Below are 14,888 nucleotides of genomic sequence, written 5' to 3'. Positions count from 1 at the left end.
TGTCACCACTTTGCCATGCCATCAATTGTCACCACTTTGCCATGCCATCAATTGTCACCACTGTGCCATGCCATCAATTGTTACCACTGTGCCATCAATTGTCACCACTGTGCCATGCCATCAATTGTTACCACTGTGCCATCAATTGTCACCACTGTGCCATGCCATCAATTGTTACCACTGTGCCATCAATTGTTACCACCGTGCCATGCCATCAATTGTTACCACTATGCCATCAATTGTCACCACTTTGCCATGCCATCAATTGTCACCACTTTGCCATGCCATCAATTGTCACCACTTTGCCATGCCATCAATTGTCACCACTTTGCCATGCCATCAATTGTCACCACTTTGCCATGCCATCAATTGTCACCACTGTGCCATGCCATCAATTGTCACCACTGTGCCATCAATTGTCACCACTGTGCCATCAATTGTCACCACTGTGCCATGCCATCAATTGTTACCACTGTGCCATCAATTGTCACCACTGTGCCATGCCATCAATTGTTACCACCGTGCCATGCCATCAATTGTTACCACTGTGCCATCAATTGTCACCACTGTGCCATGCCATCAATTGTTACCACTGTGCCATGCCATCAATTGTTACCACTGTGCCATGCCATCAATTGTTACCACTGTGCCATCAATTGTCACCACTGTGCCATGCCATCAATTGTTACCACTGTGCCATCAATTGTCACCACTGTGCCATGCCATCAATTGTTACCACTGTGCCATGCCATCAATTGTTACCACTGTGCCATCAATTGTCACCACTGTGCCATGCCATCAATTGTTACCACTGTGCCATGCCCTCAATTGTTACCACTGTGCCATCAATTGTCACCACTGTGCCATGCCACCAATTGTCACCACTGTGCCATGCCACCAATTGTCACCACTGTGCCCACCAATTGTCACCACTGTGCCCATCAATTGTCACCACTGTGCCCATCAATTGTCACCACTGTGCCCATCAATTGTCACCACTGTGCCCATCAATTGTCACTGTCCAGACATCCATCCACCTCGGAGCTTTATATTATAACCTGCTGGGACTTGTAGTTCTCCATCATCTCCTGGGGCTCAGGTGCATGCAATCCACCATATTTGTTCAGTTTTTCTCACTGCTGGGACTTGTAGTCCCATAGATGGTGGATTGCATGCACCTGAGCCCCAGGAGATGATGGAGAACTACAAGTCCCAGCAGTCTAAATACAATAACAGGCTCCAAGGTGGATGGGTGGGGATCAGGCAGTGCACCGCTGTCCGCTGATGACCTAATGGGGCGATAAATCAAATCCATTTTGAACTGAATTCTGTGGCTTGGCTGGCTTACCTTAGCAGTGCTCGGGCAGTGTGAACTTTAGAGAAAGTGGGGGGGAGGGGAGGAGACTTACACAATGACAGAACTCGGAGTGAACTAGTTCACTCCGAGTCCTGTCAGTGTGTAAGTTCAGTGACAAGCAGAAGCAGTAGCCCCCCCCCCCCCAGTTCACTCCGAGTCCTGCCGCCCAGACCCACTCCGCTCCTAATCAGCAGTGTGCACTCGCAACAGCTTCAGGTCCCCCAAGAATGTGCCGATCAGACGTCGGCACATTGAAGTGGGGGGGGGGGACCCGAAGCTGTTGCGAGTGCACACTGCTGATCCGGAGCGGAGTGTGGCGGCGGGACTCGGAGTGAACTCCGGGTGGGGGGGGGAGAGGGGGGGCCGCCGCTGCTGCTTGTCACTGGCAGTACTAGCGCAGAGAGAAGTATTCAGCTGCGGTGGGGCTCGGTGGTGGTGGCGGGGCTGGCAGGCAATGGATGCTAGGGTGCTGCTGGTGTTGGAGTGGGGGAAGGAGCCGGTCTGTTCCTTACCTTCAATGGTTGGCGCCGCTCCTCTATGATGCCCCCACACGCGCTCCAGATATCACCAGATGATATAATATTAATGGCACTGCCCACTGACCTCTCCTCCGGTCCCCGCCGAGCCAATCCCATGACAAACCCATGCATTCTAGCAAATCAAATGACAGTGGGAGTGTGTGCGGGCGCACAGCTTGCGCCCTGCACACGCCCTAAACACGAGCAAATCAGCTTCCAAGCCTGCGATCAGCTGATTGCAGGCTGGGAAGCTTCCCATAGACCGCCGCATGTCCGGCGCCTGGTCACTCTTAAAGTGACATTTTTTAAAAAAAAATTTTTTTTTTTTTTTTTTTTTTTTTTTTTACAGCTTGGGGGGGCAGCGCCCGAGCGCCCCCTATGGACGGGCCGCCACTGCTATATACGGTGCATAGAGAGAATGGGGTTGATTTACTAAAAATAAATAGACTGTGCACTTTTGAAAATGCAGTTGCATTCTGCAAGTGCAGTTGCTCCAGAGCTCTCTGATATTGTTATAAAAAATGACATAAACACAGATATGGATTGCGAAAATGTGGTACATGGAGATATGCATATGTTCAAAGGCAAAATGGTACAGTGGTATTGCATAATAAATACAAAATCATCTTATAAGTAATCTGTTTTACTGGGTTATTAAAGGGGTTGTAAAGGATTTTTTTTTTTTCATAATAAGCATCCTTTACCTGCAGACATTCCTCTTTTCACTTCCTCATTGTTCGTTTTTGCTCAGAAGTCGCTCTATTTCTTCTCTGTTTTATTCACTTCCTGCTTGTCTGATTTTACTGACCACTGTGAAGGGAGGCTTTACTGCGGTGGTCAGTAACGTGCTCACCCCCTCCTGGGAACTACATCTGTGTGGCAGGATGCTCTCTACGTGTTAGAGACTTCAAGGAGGTGTGAATTACTGGGCGTGCCGCAATTCATACTGGGAAATGTAGTTCTAAGGCCTCGTACACACGACCGAACATGTCCGCTGAAACTGGTCCGTCGGACCAGTTCCCGCGGACATGTTCGGTCGTCTGTAAGGCCGACCGGACAATTTTCCGGCGGATCGGACATGTTTCCAGCGGACAACTGTTTCTTAGCATGCTAAGAAACATGTCCGCTGGAACCATGTCCGCCGGACATGTCCGATGGTCAGTATGACTCACCGGACATGTCCGCTGGCCCGAGAACCCGCGCATGACGTCGAATTGATTCGCGGAAGCTTTGAACTTCCGCGTCAGAGAATGTCGGTGTCGTATACATCACTGCGTTCTCTGTCCGCGGGGGATTGCGGTTTGATGGTGTGTACAGCCATCAGACCGAAAATCTCCGAGCGGACATGTCTGATGAAAACGGTCCGCGGACCGTTTTCATCGGACATGTCCCCTCGTCTGTACGAGGCCTTACATGAACAAACGATGCAAACCAGGAAGTGAATGAGAGAACAGAAACTAGAATGCCGGAGGTGATATAGATGAAGGAATTTAATAGGTATTTACTTGTTTTTTAACAGAATCATTACACTATTCTGTCTGTCTACCTTGCAGACATTGTTAGGCAAAACAATGTTTTTCTTTAGTGACCCTTTAATTAAACATTTATTTTATATACTAATATAATGTATTGTATGGGTACCTAAAAAGTCCACCGGATCTTTACTTTTTCTGGTGTATAATTGAAAATACTTTGCATCATCTTGCTGTTTACCTCTATAAAGCTAACATTGAAAATGAACTTTTGATTTTAGTGCCCCCAAGACTTACAGGAAATGTTTTGGAAGACATAAAAGTGAAAGAAAAAAGTGACGTTGTCCTTTCCTGTGAAGCAACAGGTATACAAAGACTCTTTTATTTCTGTAACCTGTACAGCTGTGCACATAAATACAATAATACAAAATGTTATTGTCTTTATGTAAAATGGTAACAATATAAACTCACATTCAAGTGCCTGTTCTAAATGAACCTATCTGTCAATAAATAAATCAGTAAACTCAAGTATATGTGTAGTGGGTTTAGAGTACAATTTATCCTGGGATGAAAGGAGTTTGTTGAACAAATACAGTCTGAAAAATATTTACCAATCCTCATGTTAGCTCTATAAAGCAGAAATACAATAATGTATTATGAAAAGAGTAGAATTCAAAATTTTCAGCCGAAAGACCTATTTGCAGGTCCATGTTAATAAAGATTACAGGAAGGGCCCATAGTCAGCAGGATACAGTGATCCCAAGAGGCATACAATTGATGGAGCTTGAATTGTGAGGCTTTGAAATAACTCAATCATTTGGCTTTCTTGAATAAATCACTGGAGGGCCCAGTGACAAAATTGTGACTTGAAATTTAAAGGGAGTGTCTATTACCCATGGAAATTCTGTGTACACATTTTAAAACACAAATGTGAAATGCAACGTGAAGATGCTTCTATTTAACCAAGAGTCCAAAAAAGGGTGAATATAGGGCACTAGGTTGAAATGAAATCTGTCAATCATCTTTAGCTAAGCTTGAGATAACAGAAAGATGAAAGGTATCCAACACCTTTCAGGAGCCAAACAATACCCCTTTATCAGAGCTGAAACAAGAATCATCAAAATCCATGATGAAGATTAGCGGATGTATACATAATTTATTGTATAAAAAAACAGAACACTGATATATGTTAACATAAGTATACATTTCTAAAGATAAATCATTTAATACATTTAAATAATCTAAAACATCTGAATCACTAAGATACCAGAAAGTATAAGCAAATATATAAATACATACTGTATATTTAGAGGTGTAACCCATAGATGTAAATATAAGTCTAATCAGAGTAAAGCCTTTATCAGGATGTCCACCAGAGGGCACAAGTATACAGAGTCATAAAGTCTCTGCCTGTGACTATGTAGGCTGTATAAAATTATTTAGAATATGTACAACATAAGAATGGTCAAATTAGAAAACTTTATACCTGAGCATATATAAAAAATACACATATACAGCATATATATATATATATATATATATATATATATATATATATATATATATATATACACAGTATAACAGTATAACGAGTTGAAGGTGCAAAAAATATATGGAGACTAAATGCTTAAAAGTCTTAAAATTCTAAAAGCGCAGAATACCTGCAATAGGACTGCAGTGGGAGCGATAGAGCGTGCCTATTTAGGCTAGGTCCACACATATGCGATTGGTGCGGCTCTCATTTGCATGGACACAGCAGTCCATTCAATTAAAAGGATCTCTGCACCTTTAAAAATCACAGCCACTTGGAAATCAAATTGTGAAACATGCCTTAGAAGGACGCTACCACTTAAAGAGTAGTTCATACATACTTAGTTAATTGACATGATGAATAACGAAAAATTTTCATTGAACTGTCCACAATGCCAATGAAGGCAGAACAAGGTATGTTTGTTGGAATCTGGGATGTGTAAATATGTCTATTAGTAATGTAGCCAATATGAATCCCAAGAAACTACAAGAAAAAGATACAGTTCCAGAAGATAGTTGCTGTAAACCTTAACACTATTATTGGTTAAATCGGAAATGGAAAAGCTCCTTTTAGGACAAAAACTACAAAAGCTCCTGTAAAGTGTCCTTAAGATGTACTGTATATTAGATATAATAAAATATCATTGAGCAGTAACTATATAAAAGTCATAAAAACAAGAAATTCATTACCTACATGAAAAAAGGAGCATCATTTAGTTACCACGGACATGTGCTTGGGAAATTCAAGCACGATATATGTGTTTGGCTGAAAGTGTTTAAATATAAGATACAGTGCTAAGAGCAAAGGGAGTGGTTGATTGTTGCCTCCCTGTAAAGGTGGCACCTTACTGTTTAGAACTTTAGATGTTTTCTATTAATTATACTGTATTTATGAACTGATTTTCATTTTAACATACAGTACATATCTATTTTCTGTTTGTTATATTTTTATTATTTATGAAAATGGCAACAACTTATTTATATATTCTCTGAAGTTTATCATGAGTTTTAATGTGTCTTGCTTTATCCCTGTTGAGGGGATTATGTGCCCCCCCTAAAATGTGTTGGGTACATTTTATTTTCCTGCTATCTAAATTTTTTTTAGCATTCAATGTTCTATGGACTCTTTTTGTCAGTCTCACTATTGCTTAACTGAGAATATTTGCTCCAGACAGCCCTGTGCCATTGGTAAATGTATGGCACAGATAGGCAAGGTGCTCATAAAGATATAGGGCCAGATTCACAAAAGAGATACGACGGCGTATCTCCGAATACGCCGTCGTATCTCTGTGTTCCGGCCGTCCTAACTATGCGACTGATTCATAGAATCAGTTACGCATAGCTAGCCCTAAGATCCGATAGGTGTAATTGAATTACACTGTCGGATCTTAAGGATGCAATTCTAGGCCGGCCGCTAGGTGGTGAGGCCATTGCGGTTGGCGTAGAATATGCAAATGAATAGTTACGGCGATCCCCGAACGTCCGCGCTGCCCGTCGATCTAACTTTACGTTGTTTCCGTCGAGTTACGCCGAGTAAAATTAGGGCTGAGCCCTAGTTGTTCTTAGCCATGTTAAGTATGGCCGTCGTTCCCGCGTCAAAATTTAAAAAACCACGTTGTTTGCGTAAGTCGTCCGTGAATGGCGCTGGATGCCATTTATGTTAACGTCTAAACAAATGACGTCCGTACGACGTCATTTAGCGTAATGCACGTCGGGTAATTTACCCGACGGAGCATGCGCAGTATGTTCGGCGCGGGAACGCGCCTAATTTAAATGGTGCCCGCCCCATTTGAATTGGGCGGGCTTGCGCCGAGCGCATTTACATTACACCCCTGCAAGTTTACAGGTAAGAGTTTTGAGAATCAGGCACTTACGCTGTAAACCTGCGGCGGTGTAACGTAAATGGGATACGTTACGCTGCCGTGGAGCAACGTAAATGTATCAGAATCTGGCCCATAGTTTGCAAGATTTAAAAATATTGTGCACTTTAGCAATGAAGAAAATGAGTATTAGCAACATTTTGGCTTAAATTCAGGAAATAATATAATAAGTTGCAACACAATTTGTTCCTAGATATGTCTATCTAATGGTAATCTAATTATATCAGATCTCTAATAAGTGGTCTAATGTATCCACAGTCTTGTAAACTGGAATCTACACAGCATATTCATCAAAGATGTTTAATTGCAATAAAATGTAAAAAAAACCTTTTCATGAGGAATTGCTGAATGCCATGGTAAATTTGTAACTTTGTTTAGGCAATCCTGTACCACAAATAACCTGGCTAAAAGATGGACAGCCATTACAAGAGGACACCCATCATCGTATTAAAGATGGCGGCCAACACTTTCAAATTATTAGTGCCATGGAAACTGACACAGGAAGATACACTTGCATTGTTTCCAATTTAGCAGGGGATAAAAGCAGAAGATTTAGTCTTGCTGTGATGGGTAAGTTTATTATTACAATACGAATAAGTCAATTCATTTAATTTGTCATATTTTGATTGATTTTCAGTTTACAAGAAAAGACAAATTCTTAATAAACCTGAACTCCAGGCAAGCAGTTAACACAGATACAAAAAACATATAAGGGAGTTGTTTTAAATGCCAACAGATTTATTTTTCTGTTTACCCAAGGCTGAGGTTCCACACAGCACAAATCTGTCTGGCAGGGGAAGAGACCTAAATAGTTTCTACAGCAGTTAGATAATCTTTACTGGTCAACTCTTCACCCCATCTTGGTCTGTGAAAGGAGAATAAGCATATAGATGAGCACATCCCATTTTCTTTTCTCTCATGCTATCAGTATGTCCCTGGTTAGAACATGTGCACTGCAGCACAGCTAGCTGTTACATTGAGCTGCTTCCCTCTCTCTCAAGTCTTATGTACAGTAAACCTTCCAATTCTATTTTACAGTATCTCCAATAATCTCTGGTGCTAAACCAAAAGAATCTCCTGAGGATATCAGTGTAATTCAGGACAGCTCTGTATTATTGGCCTGTGAAGTTCATTCCATTCCTACATCTACCATAGTCTGGTATAAAGATGGACAACAAATACATTCCAAGGATAACATCAGAATTCTCCCAGGTAATGTTGTCAGTTTTCCACACTACAAATTACATATGTTTCTGCTTTTCTATTTCCAGTGTTTTCTGATTACTATTTACAATCAGTAAAACTGCTAAAGTGTATGTAACGCCAGAACTTTTTTTTTGTATAGAGTAGGGAAGGTATGTAGGGTTTTACGCCGGTAAGGACATCCAAGATCAACTTGGATCTGAAATGGTGTCCTTATGGAGGGAATGAAGTGAAGACATGAGAAGTCAACTTACATTACATTATATCTAATTATGGAGCACCATCACTACATCAGAGAGCATTTTTCCCAGTCTTGGATATATGAGAAAACCGTGAAGTGGTTTGAATACCAATCGTAAGGGGCACCATTTGGCAGGCATCTTGCCATTGCATCTTCCATATCTAGGTGATGACTAATCTTACATTCCTTTACAAACTAGTATGGAACTAAGACATACAAGGTGTTAGGTGCATTTGAGCAACAATATAATACCCCTTTCTCTGGTCGGGACAAACAGCAGGGGTGGGGAGGCATGGATGTAGGGAAATGTCTACTAACAGTAGAGGAATCAACACAAGGAATGCATCCTACTATAAATAATGCCCCTTCTGCTGATATTTTTTATTTTATTTTAGCTACAGACTTAGGCTTTAACTAAGAAAAAAAAAATGGATATACTGGAAATAGTGTTTTTTTATATATATTATTATAAATTGGTTATTTTATATATGCATGTTGTGTGTTCTGTACAGGAGGGCATACTCTACAGATCTTGAAGGCCCATGAAGACAACTTTGGAAAGTACAGCTGCATTGCTGCTAATGAAGCAGGAGTGGCTGAACATCATTATAATTTGAAAGTTTACAGTACGTTGACCTAAAAACAAGTACCAACAACATTTTAGCACCCATAAGCAGAAATAATGCCTTTTGACTCTTTCTGTTCCCTGTTTCCAGCTCCTCCTCGTATTACAAAGGATAATCTTGCAGGAACCGGATATTTATCAAAGCAGATAAAAGCTAAAGTGGGCACAAACATTTCATTAGAATGTAATGTGCAGGCTTTCCCAGTAGCCACAGTTAGGTGGTACAAAGATGGGCAGGTGTGTGACATTTATTTCCATCTCTGTTTTATTGTCTCCTTAAGGTTGATTAATTTGTGCTGTATATGTTACAGTTTTGAATAGAAAAAACATCTACTACTGTCTGTTGGAAAGCAAAAGATGCAAACAAACATGCAACTAAGCATGTGGCAAATATCTGGCACATGGTTTAAATCTTCAGCAGTACCAGTAATACTCATTTAAGACAAAACTAGCATGAGAGCCCATGTTTCACAAACAGTAAGGCCGCGTACACACGGTCGGACAAAACCGATGAGAATGGACCGAGGTTCAGTTTCATTGGTCCAAACCGACCGTGTGTATAGCCCATCGGTCTGTTGTCCTTCGGTCCAACATTTTAAAACATGCTTTAAAATCGAACCGATGGCCCACTGCCCGATCGGTCCAAACCGATGGTTAGTACAGAAAGCATCGGTTCAAAACCCGCGCATGCTCAGAATAAAGTCGACGCATGCTTGGAAGCATTGAACTTCGTTTTATTCAGCACGTCGTGTGTTTGACGTCACCGCGTTCTGACCCGATCGGTTTTTGGAACGATGGTGTGTACGCACATCGGACCATCAGGCCACTTCAGCGGTGAACCGATGGCCACTTCAGCGGTGAACTCATCGGTTTGGAACGACCGTGTGTACGCGGCCTAACGTTTTCACCTAGTATACAAATAATAAAATTTAGTCTTAGTCTACAAATTATAACGTTTCGCCTTAGTCTATTGTGGTAGTCTTGAGAACCGAAAATGTTAAGGAAAAACTCAAAAAAATGAAGAAAGAAAATCAGAACCTAGAAAGCACTTCCACGAAGCATTGTGAACTAACTAAATATGAATACTCTGGGAGCTCTATATTATTATATGAAAAAGTATTATAAATGACTGAAAAGCTTGAATAAAAGGCACCAAAACAGTATGAACTTTAAAAAGAATCCTGTAGTTTTTGCAATATAAGTGGCTCTTGGAAGAGGCTTAAGCACTTGTTTGATTTGGCACAGCATATGCAAATTTTATATTAAAAACAACTGGTCCTGAATCTTTGCTGCTTGACTTTCCATTAACTGTCCATTAACTGTTGTCCTGATTTTACATCAGACCAGTGTCTGCTCATGGTTTGGCCCATTCAACTGTTTGATGGCCCATATACTTAAAATATACAAATTTAAGGGTAATAGTGTTATATGTCCAATCTACAGTTCCTTCAAAACAGTTGGTATTCAGTTTGTATTAAAGTGCTAGAGTATATTTATGTTACAAAATGATGCCTTTGTCTCATTGAATATTGTAAAGAAAAGGGAGGCTGTATTGGACTATACTGGCATCGTATGAGCAACTGATAGAAGTTTTGTATACATCATTGTTAATACAATGTCAATGATAAGCTGATTTATGGTTGTCACAATCAATATTTTACTGTAAATGTTTAGAAATCTTTACTTTGTAATACAAATGTTTAACATTACGTATTTGACTGTCTATCAGTTGCTCATACGATGCCAGTATAGTCCAATACAGCCTCCCTTTTCTTTACGGTATTCAGTTTGTGTAGGTGTTTTGCTAATTTGCAGTAAGTGGTAGACCAAAGCCAATATATCTCTATTGCCCTGTTTGTGCTTGTCCTAGTCAGCACCTGACCATCTACACAACACCCTATTTAAGTAAGTTAACATAACCAAGCTACTGTTGTTTAGATTCCTCATATGGTTCCAGGATGAAAAAGCTGCTTTAAAACTTGCTTAGGTCACAAACACTTTGTGAGCCATTGCTATTTTTTTTCTATAACTTGATGTTTAACTGTTACCAAGCAAAATTGTTTATGCTTTTATCTACTACAGTCATATTAACATACGGTAACTGTACTATACTTTTCAACAGCCACTTGATCCTAGAAGTCTTATAGTTAATGGTAACAAGCTTAACATAGATAAAGCAGACTTGTCTGATACAGGACGTTATACATGTGTGGCCTCCAATGTTGCTGGAGAAGATGAACTCGATTTTGATGTCAATATACAAGGTTAGAAACCGCTTTTAATATTTTAAAAAATATTTTTAAATAAATTAAAATTAAGGAGGTTATAACCCAGAAGATTATGGTGAGAAGGGATAAGAGGAACCAAAAGCCACCCCATTGAACTAGTGCATAGAACATTAGAGACTTATTATAACAGAAGGTATCCATGTGTACCATTTCATCACATACCACACAAGTAGTGGGTAGAATGAGATTTGTAAATATCTTTTGTTAAAAGAAAACTCAACCTATAAATCTTAGCAGCATTAATTGTCTGGTGTTTTTTTCAGACACCTTTAGCAAGAGCTCATTGTAGCCTTGACCTCTTTGGGTAGCACAAAGGAAGAAATCACTCAAAGAGCCATAAGAACACATGTTGGGATTTTTTTTTAATATTAAATTAAACCAATATGAACTTGCATCACATATGTATATGCTTTGAAAACACCATACATTATGTGTGGTGGTACCAGCATGCTGTATCTTTACTTTTCATCAACATATTTTTTTTCCTGGATATTGTAAGCATTGAATGTCTCTAAAGCCCTGTACACACGATCGGTTTGTCTGATGAAAACAGACCGATGGACTGTTTTTATCAGACAAACCGATCGTGTGTGGGACCCATCAGTTTGTTTTCCATCGGTAAAAAAAATAGAACATGTTTTAAAATTTTCCTATGGATAAAAACCGATAGAAAAAAATGATCGTCTGTGTGGAAGTCCATCGGTCAAAAATCCATGCATGCTCAGAATCAAGTCGACGCATGCTTGGGAGCATTGAACCTCATTTTTCTCAGCACGTCGTAGTGTTTTACGTCACCGCATTGGACACAGTGGGATTTTTGACCGATGGTGTGTAGGCAAGACTGATGAAAGTCAGCTTCATCGGATATCCGACGGAAAAAATCCATCGGATTAGATTTCATCAGATATCCGATCGTGTGTACAGGGCATAAGACTATACTGTCACCTTGGAAAGAAAACTTAAGTATGGTTTCAGGTTGTTCTTTTTTTTTATACACCATAGTATGTACAGCCCCTTAGTAGTTGCTGCTACATGCCTTTTTGTGCTTTTTGTACAGTTTCCAATGACAGAAGTTGTTACTATGATTATAAGTCAACCAGACCAGATACGCTTAAATTTGGCCAAGATACGACCGACGTAAGTCTCCTACGCCGTTATATCTTATGTGCATATTTAGGCTGGCCGCTAGGGGCGTGTACGTGGATTTACGTGTCGAATATGTAAATGAGCAAGACACGCCGATTCATGAACGTACGTACGTACGTACGCCCGTCGCAGTAAGATATGCCGTTTACGTAAGACATACGCCGGCATAAAGATAAACCACCAAAAAGATGGGGCAGCCCATGCAAGGTATGGATGATGGAACAGCCGTCGCATTTTACGTTGTTTGCGTAAGTGTACGTGAATAGGGCTGGGCGTAGGTGACGTTCACGTCGAAAGCAATGAGTATTTGCGACGTGATTCTGAGCATGCGCGCACATGCGCCGTACCAACGGCCCTCATTTACCACGGGTCACGGGTACTTTACATGGAGCACGCCCAATACCTGCCTATTTTGAATTAGGCGGGGTTACGCCGGGCCATTTGCGCTACGCCGACGTAACTTAGGGAGCAAGTGCTTTGTGAATACTGGCCTTGCCTCTCTATTTTACGTTGGCGTAGCTCAAATGAGCTGCGCTACGCCAGCTTAAACATACTCCGATGTATGTGAATCTGGCTACTTGTATCTTTCCTGACTGAGCCAAATCCTCCTTCATTTGTGTTTCACATGCTCCCACTCTCAGACACGGCAGCACATAGTGGGATAGTATAAAAACGGATGCAGCAGCTGATAGATCCAGAAATCAATGGACAGGATTGGGTGTGGCCAGCTGCTGAGTCATGAGCTACAAGGTTATGACTCAACAGTGACAAGGCTAATAGCCACAGCCCTTGAAGCATTGTTTTAATGACACTGTAGTACAGGCAGGCTCAGCCTACATAAGTGTGACAAATCTGTTCTGAATTTAGAAGTAGTGCAGCATTATTGCCACACCGTCACAGGAAGCTGCCTTAGGTGTACTTTACTGGCAGGATCAACAGATATTTTGTGACTTTGCAGGATTGCAAAACTTACAGAAAACTGTAAGTAAAGCACTTATAATTAATCATACGGCCATAGTTCTACTTGAAATGAGATCAGTGGGAAATAATCAGTTTCTTGGAAACATAGAGTTGTTTTTTTAATTATGTTTTTAGATTAATACTTTCTCTCTTTTGGACTTCCCAGTTCCTCCAAACTTCCCGAAGTTGTCTAGCCTCCTGCTGAATACTGACAGCAGCATCGTGGAAAGAATAGGAGAGAGAAAAGATGTTATTGTCAACAATCCATTTACTCTGTATTGTGAAACAAATGCCATTCCACCACCAACTATCACATGGTATAAAGATGGCAAGGTTCTAACTTCCAGTGACAAGACATTTCTATCACCAGGTACGCAATCATTCTAAGTTTCATTATGATACTGTCATAAGTCACAAGGATTGTTGAAAGCTTTTTCAGAATTATTTACAGAGAAAGGTTAACCACTTGCTGACCAGACACCATCATTATACTGCGGCAGGTCGGCACTATCCTGCGAACCGTCATAGCTGTATGCCGGTCCCCTTAAGTGGGATAGCAGGCGCACCGCCGGATGCACGCACATGCTCCCACTACACTGCGGGTGTGCCGATGCGTGTGGCCGGTGGTCGCGATGACTGCTGACCATGCCGGATCGCGGGCATGAGAGACAGAACAAGGACATGTGTGTGTAAACACACACATTCCTGTTCAGTGAGTAGAGGAAAGGCAGATTGTGAGTTCCTACAAGCTAGGAACAACAATCTACCAATTCCTCCAGTCACTTCAATCCTCCATACAGTTAGAACACAGTAAGGGAACACAGTTAACCCCTTGATCGCCCCTAGTGTTAACCCCTTCCCTGCCAATGACATTTACACAGTAATCAGTGCATTTTTATATAAGGCTATAAACACGCTGGCATTAGTAGGCTACTTGTTGCAGGTGTCTCTCCTGATTTCCCTTTTAGATTGTAAGCTCTAAGTAGCAGGGCCCTTTGATTCCTACTGTATTAAAGTGAATTGTATTCATACTGTCTACCCTTAAGTTTTAAAGCACTGCCTAAACTGTTGATGCTATATAAATCCTGTATAATAATAATAATAATAATAATAATAATAATAATAATAATAATAATAAAAAAAAAATTCTGAGCAATTTCTGCTTCTTGATCTTAAGGGATATTGGCAGAAAGCAAACACTGTTTTTATAAACCAATTGTAATTATGTGCAATGACATACTGTGAATAAAAGTCTGAAACCCCTGAGAGTAGTACTTAGGGCCACATTCCCATTGCACAACATTTGGCATTCAAGGCAACACCCCTGTGCTGAGATCATCTTTTTATGAACATTTTATTTTCCTGGTCCAGGCCTAGTTTATAAAAAACATTGGGTGATATGATTTGTTTTGCATTGAAAACAAAGACTTTTGGTGAGTTAAATAAGAGAAGCAACCTGTTTGCATCTGAAAAAATGGTAGTAATGCGCTAAAACCAACATTTGCTGCTGTTAGTATACAGTGTGCCGATGATACCAAATAGACACCCAAACATATATAGGAGGTATCAATCAAAATGCAATGTGAGTCAAAATTAAATGTCAAAACATTTGTGTGAGCATACAAAGAAACCAGAGGCAGCTCTAGGCTTTGTGAGGCCTTGGGCAAA

At 40.7% G+C, this 14,888-nt stretch overlaps 1 protein-coding gene across 2 annotated transcripts in view; it reads left to right on the top strand.

Moving 5' to 3' along the window:
- HMCN1 (hemicentin 1) overlaps positions 1-14,888 on the top strand; it is a 384,153-nt gene that overhangs the window by 194,963 nt on the left and 174,302 nt on the right. For both annotated transcript variants that reach the window (XM_040359793.1, XM_040359792.1), the window contains exons 48-54: positions 3,629-3,712; positions 7,136-7,327; positions 7,796-7,969; positions 8,714-8,827; positions 8,918-9,063; positions 10,949-11,090; positions 13,387-13,590. In XM_040359793.1, coding sequence (XP_040215727.1) covers positions 3,629-3,712; positions 7,136-7,327; positions 7,796-7,969; positions 8,714-8,827; positions 8,918-9,063; positions 10,949-11,090; positions 13,387-13,590 — 1,056 coding nt within the window. The remainder of the gene's footprint in view (positions 1-3,628; positions 3,713-7,135; positions 7,328-7,795; positions 7,970-8,713; positions 8,828-8,917; positions 9,064-10,948; positions 11,091-13,386; positions 13,591-14,888) is intronic.

The sequence above is a fragment of the Rana temporaria genome, chromosome 7, assembly GCF_905171775.1.
Source record: "Rana temporaria chromosome 7, aRanTem1.1, whole genome shotgun sequence".
Classification (NCBI taxonomy): Eukaryota; Metazoa; Chordata; class Amphibia; order Anura; family Ranidae; genus Rana; species Rana temporaria.
Note: the sequence above shows the minus strand (reverse complement) of the source record. Positions and strands in the feature narration are given on the sequence as shown.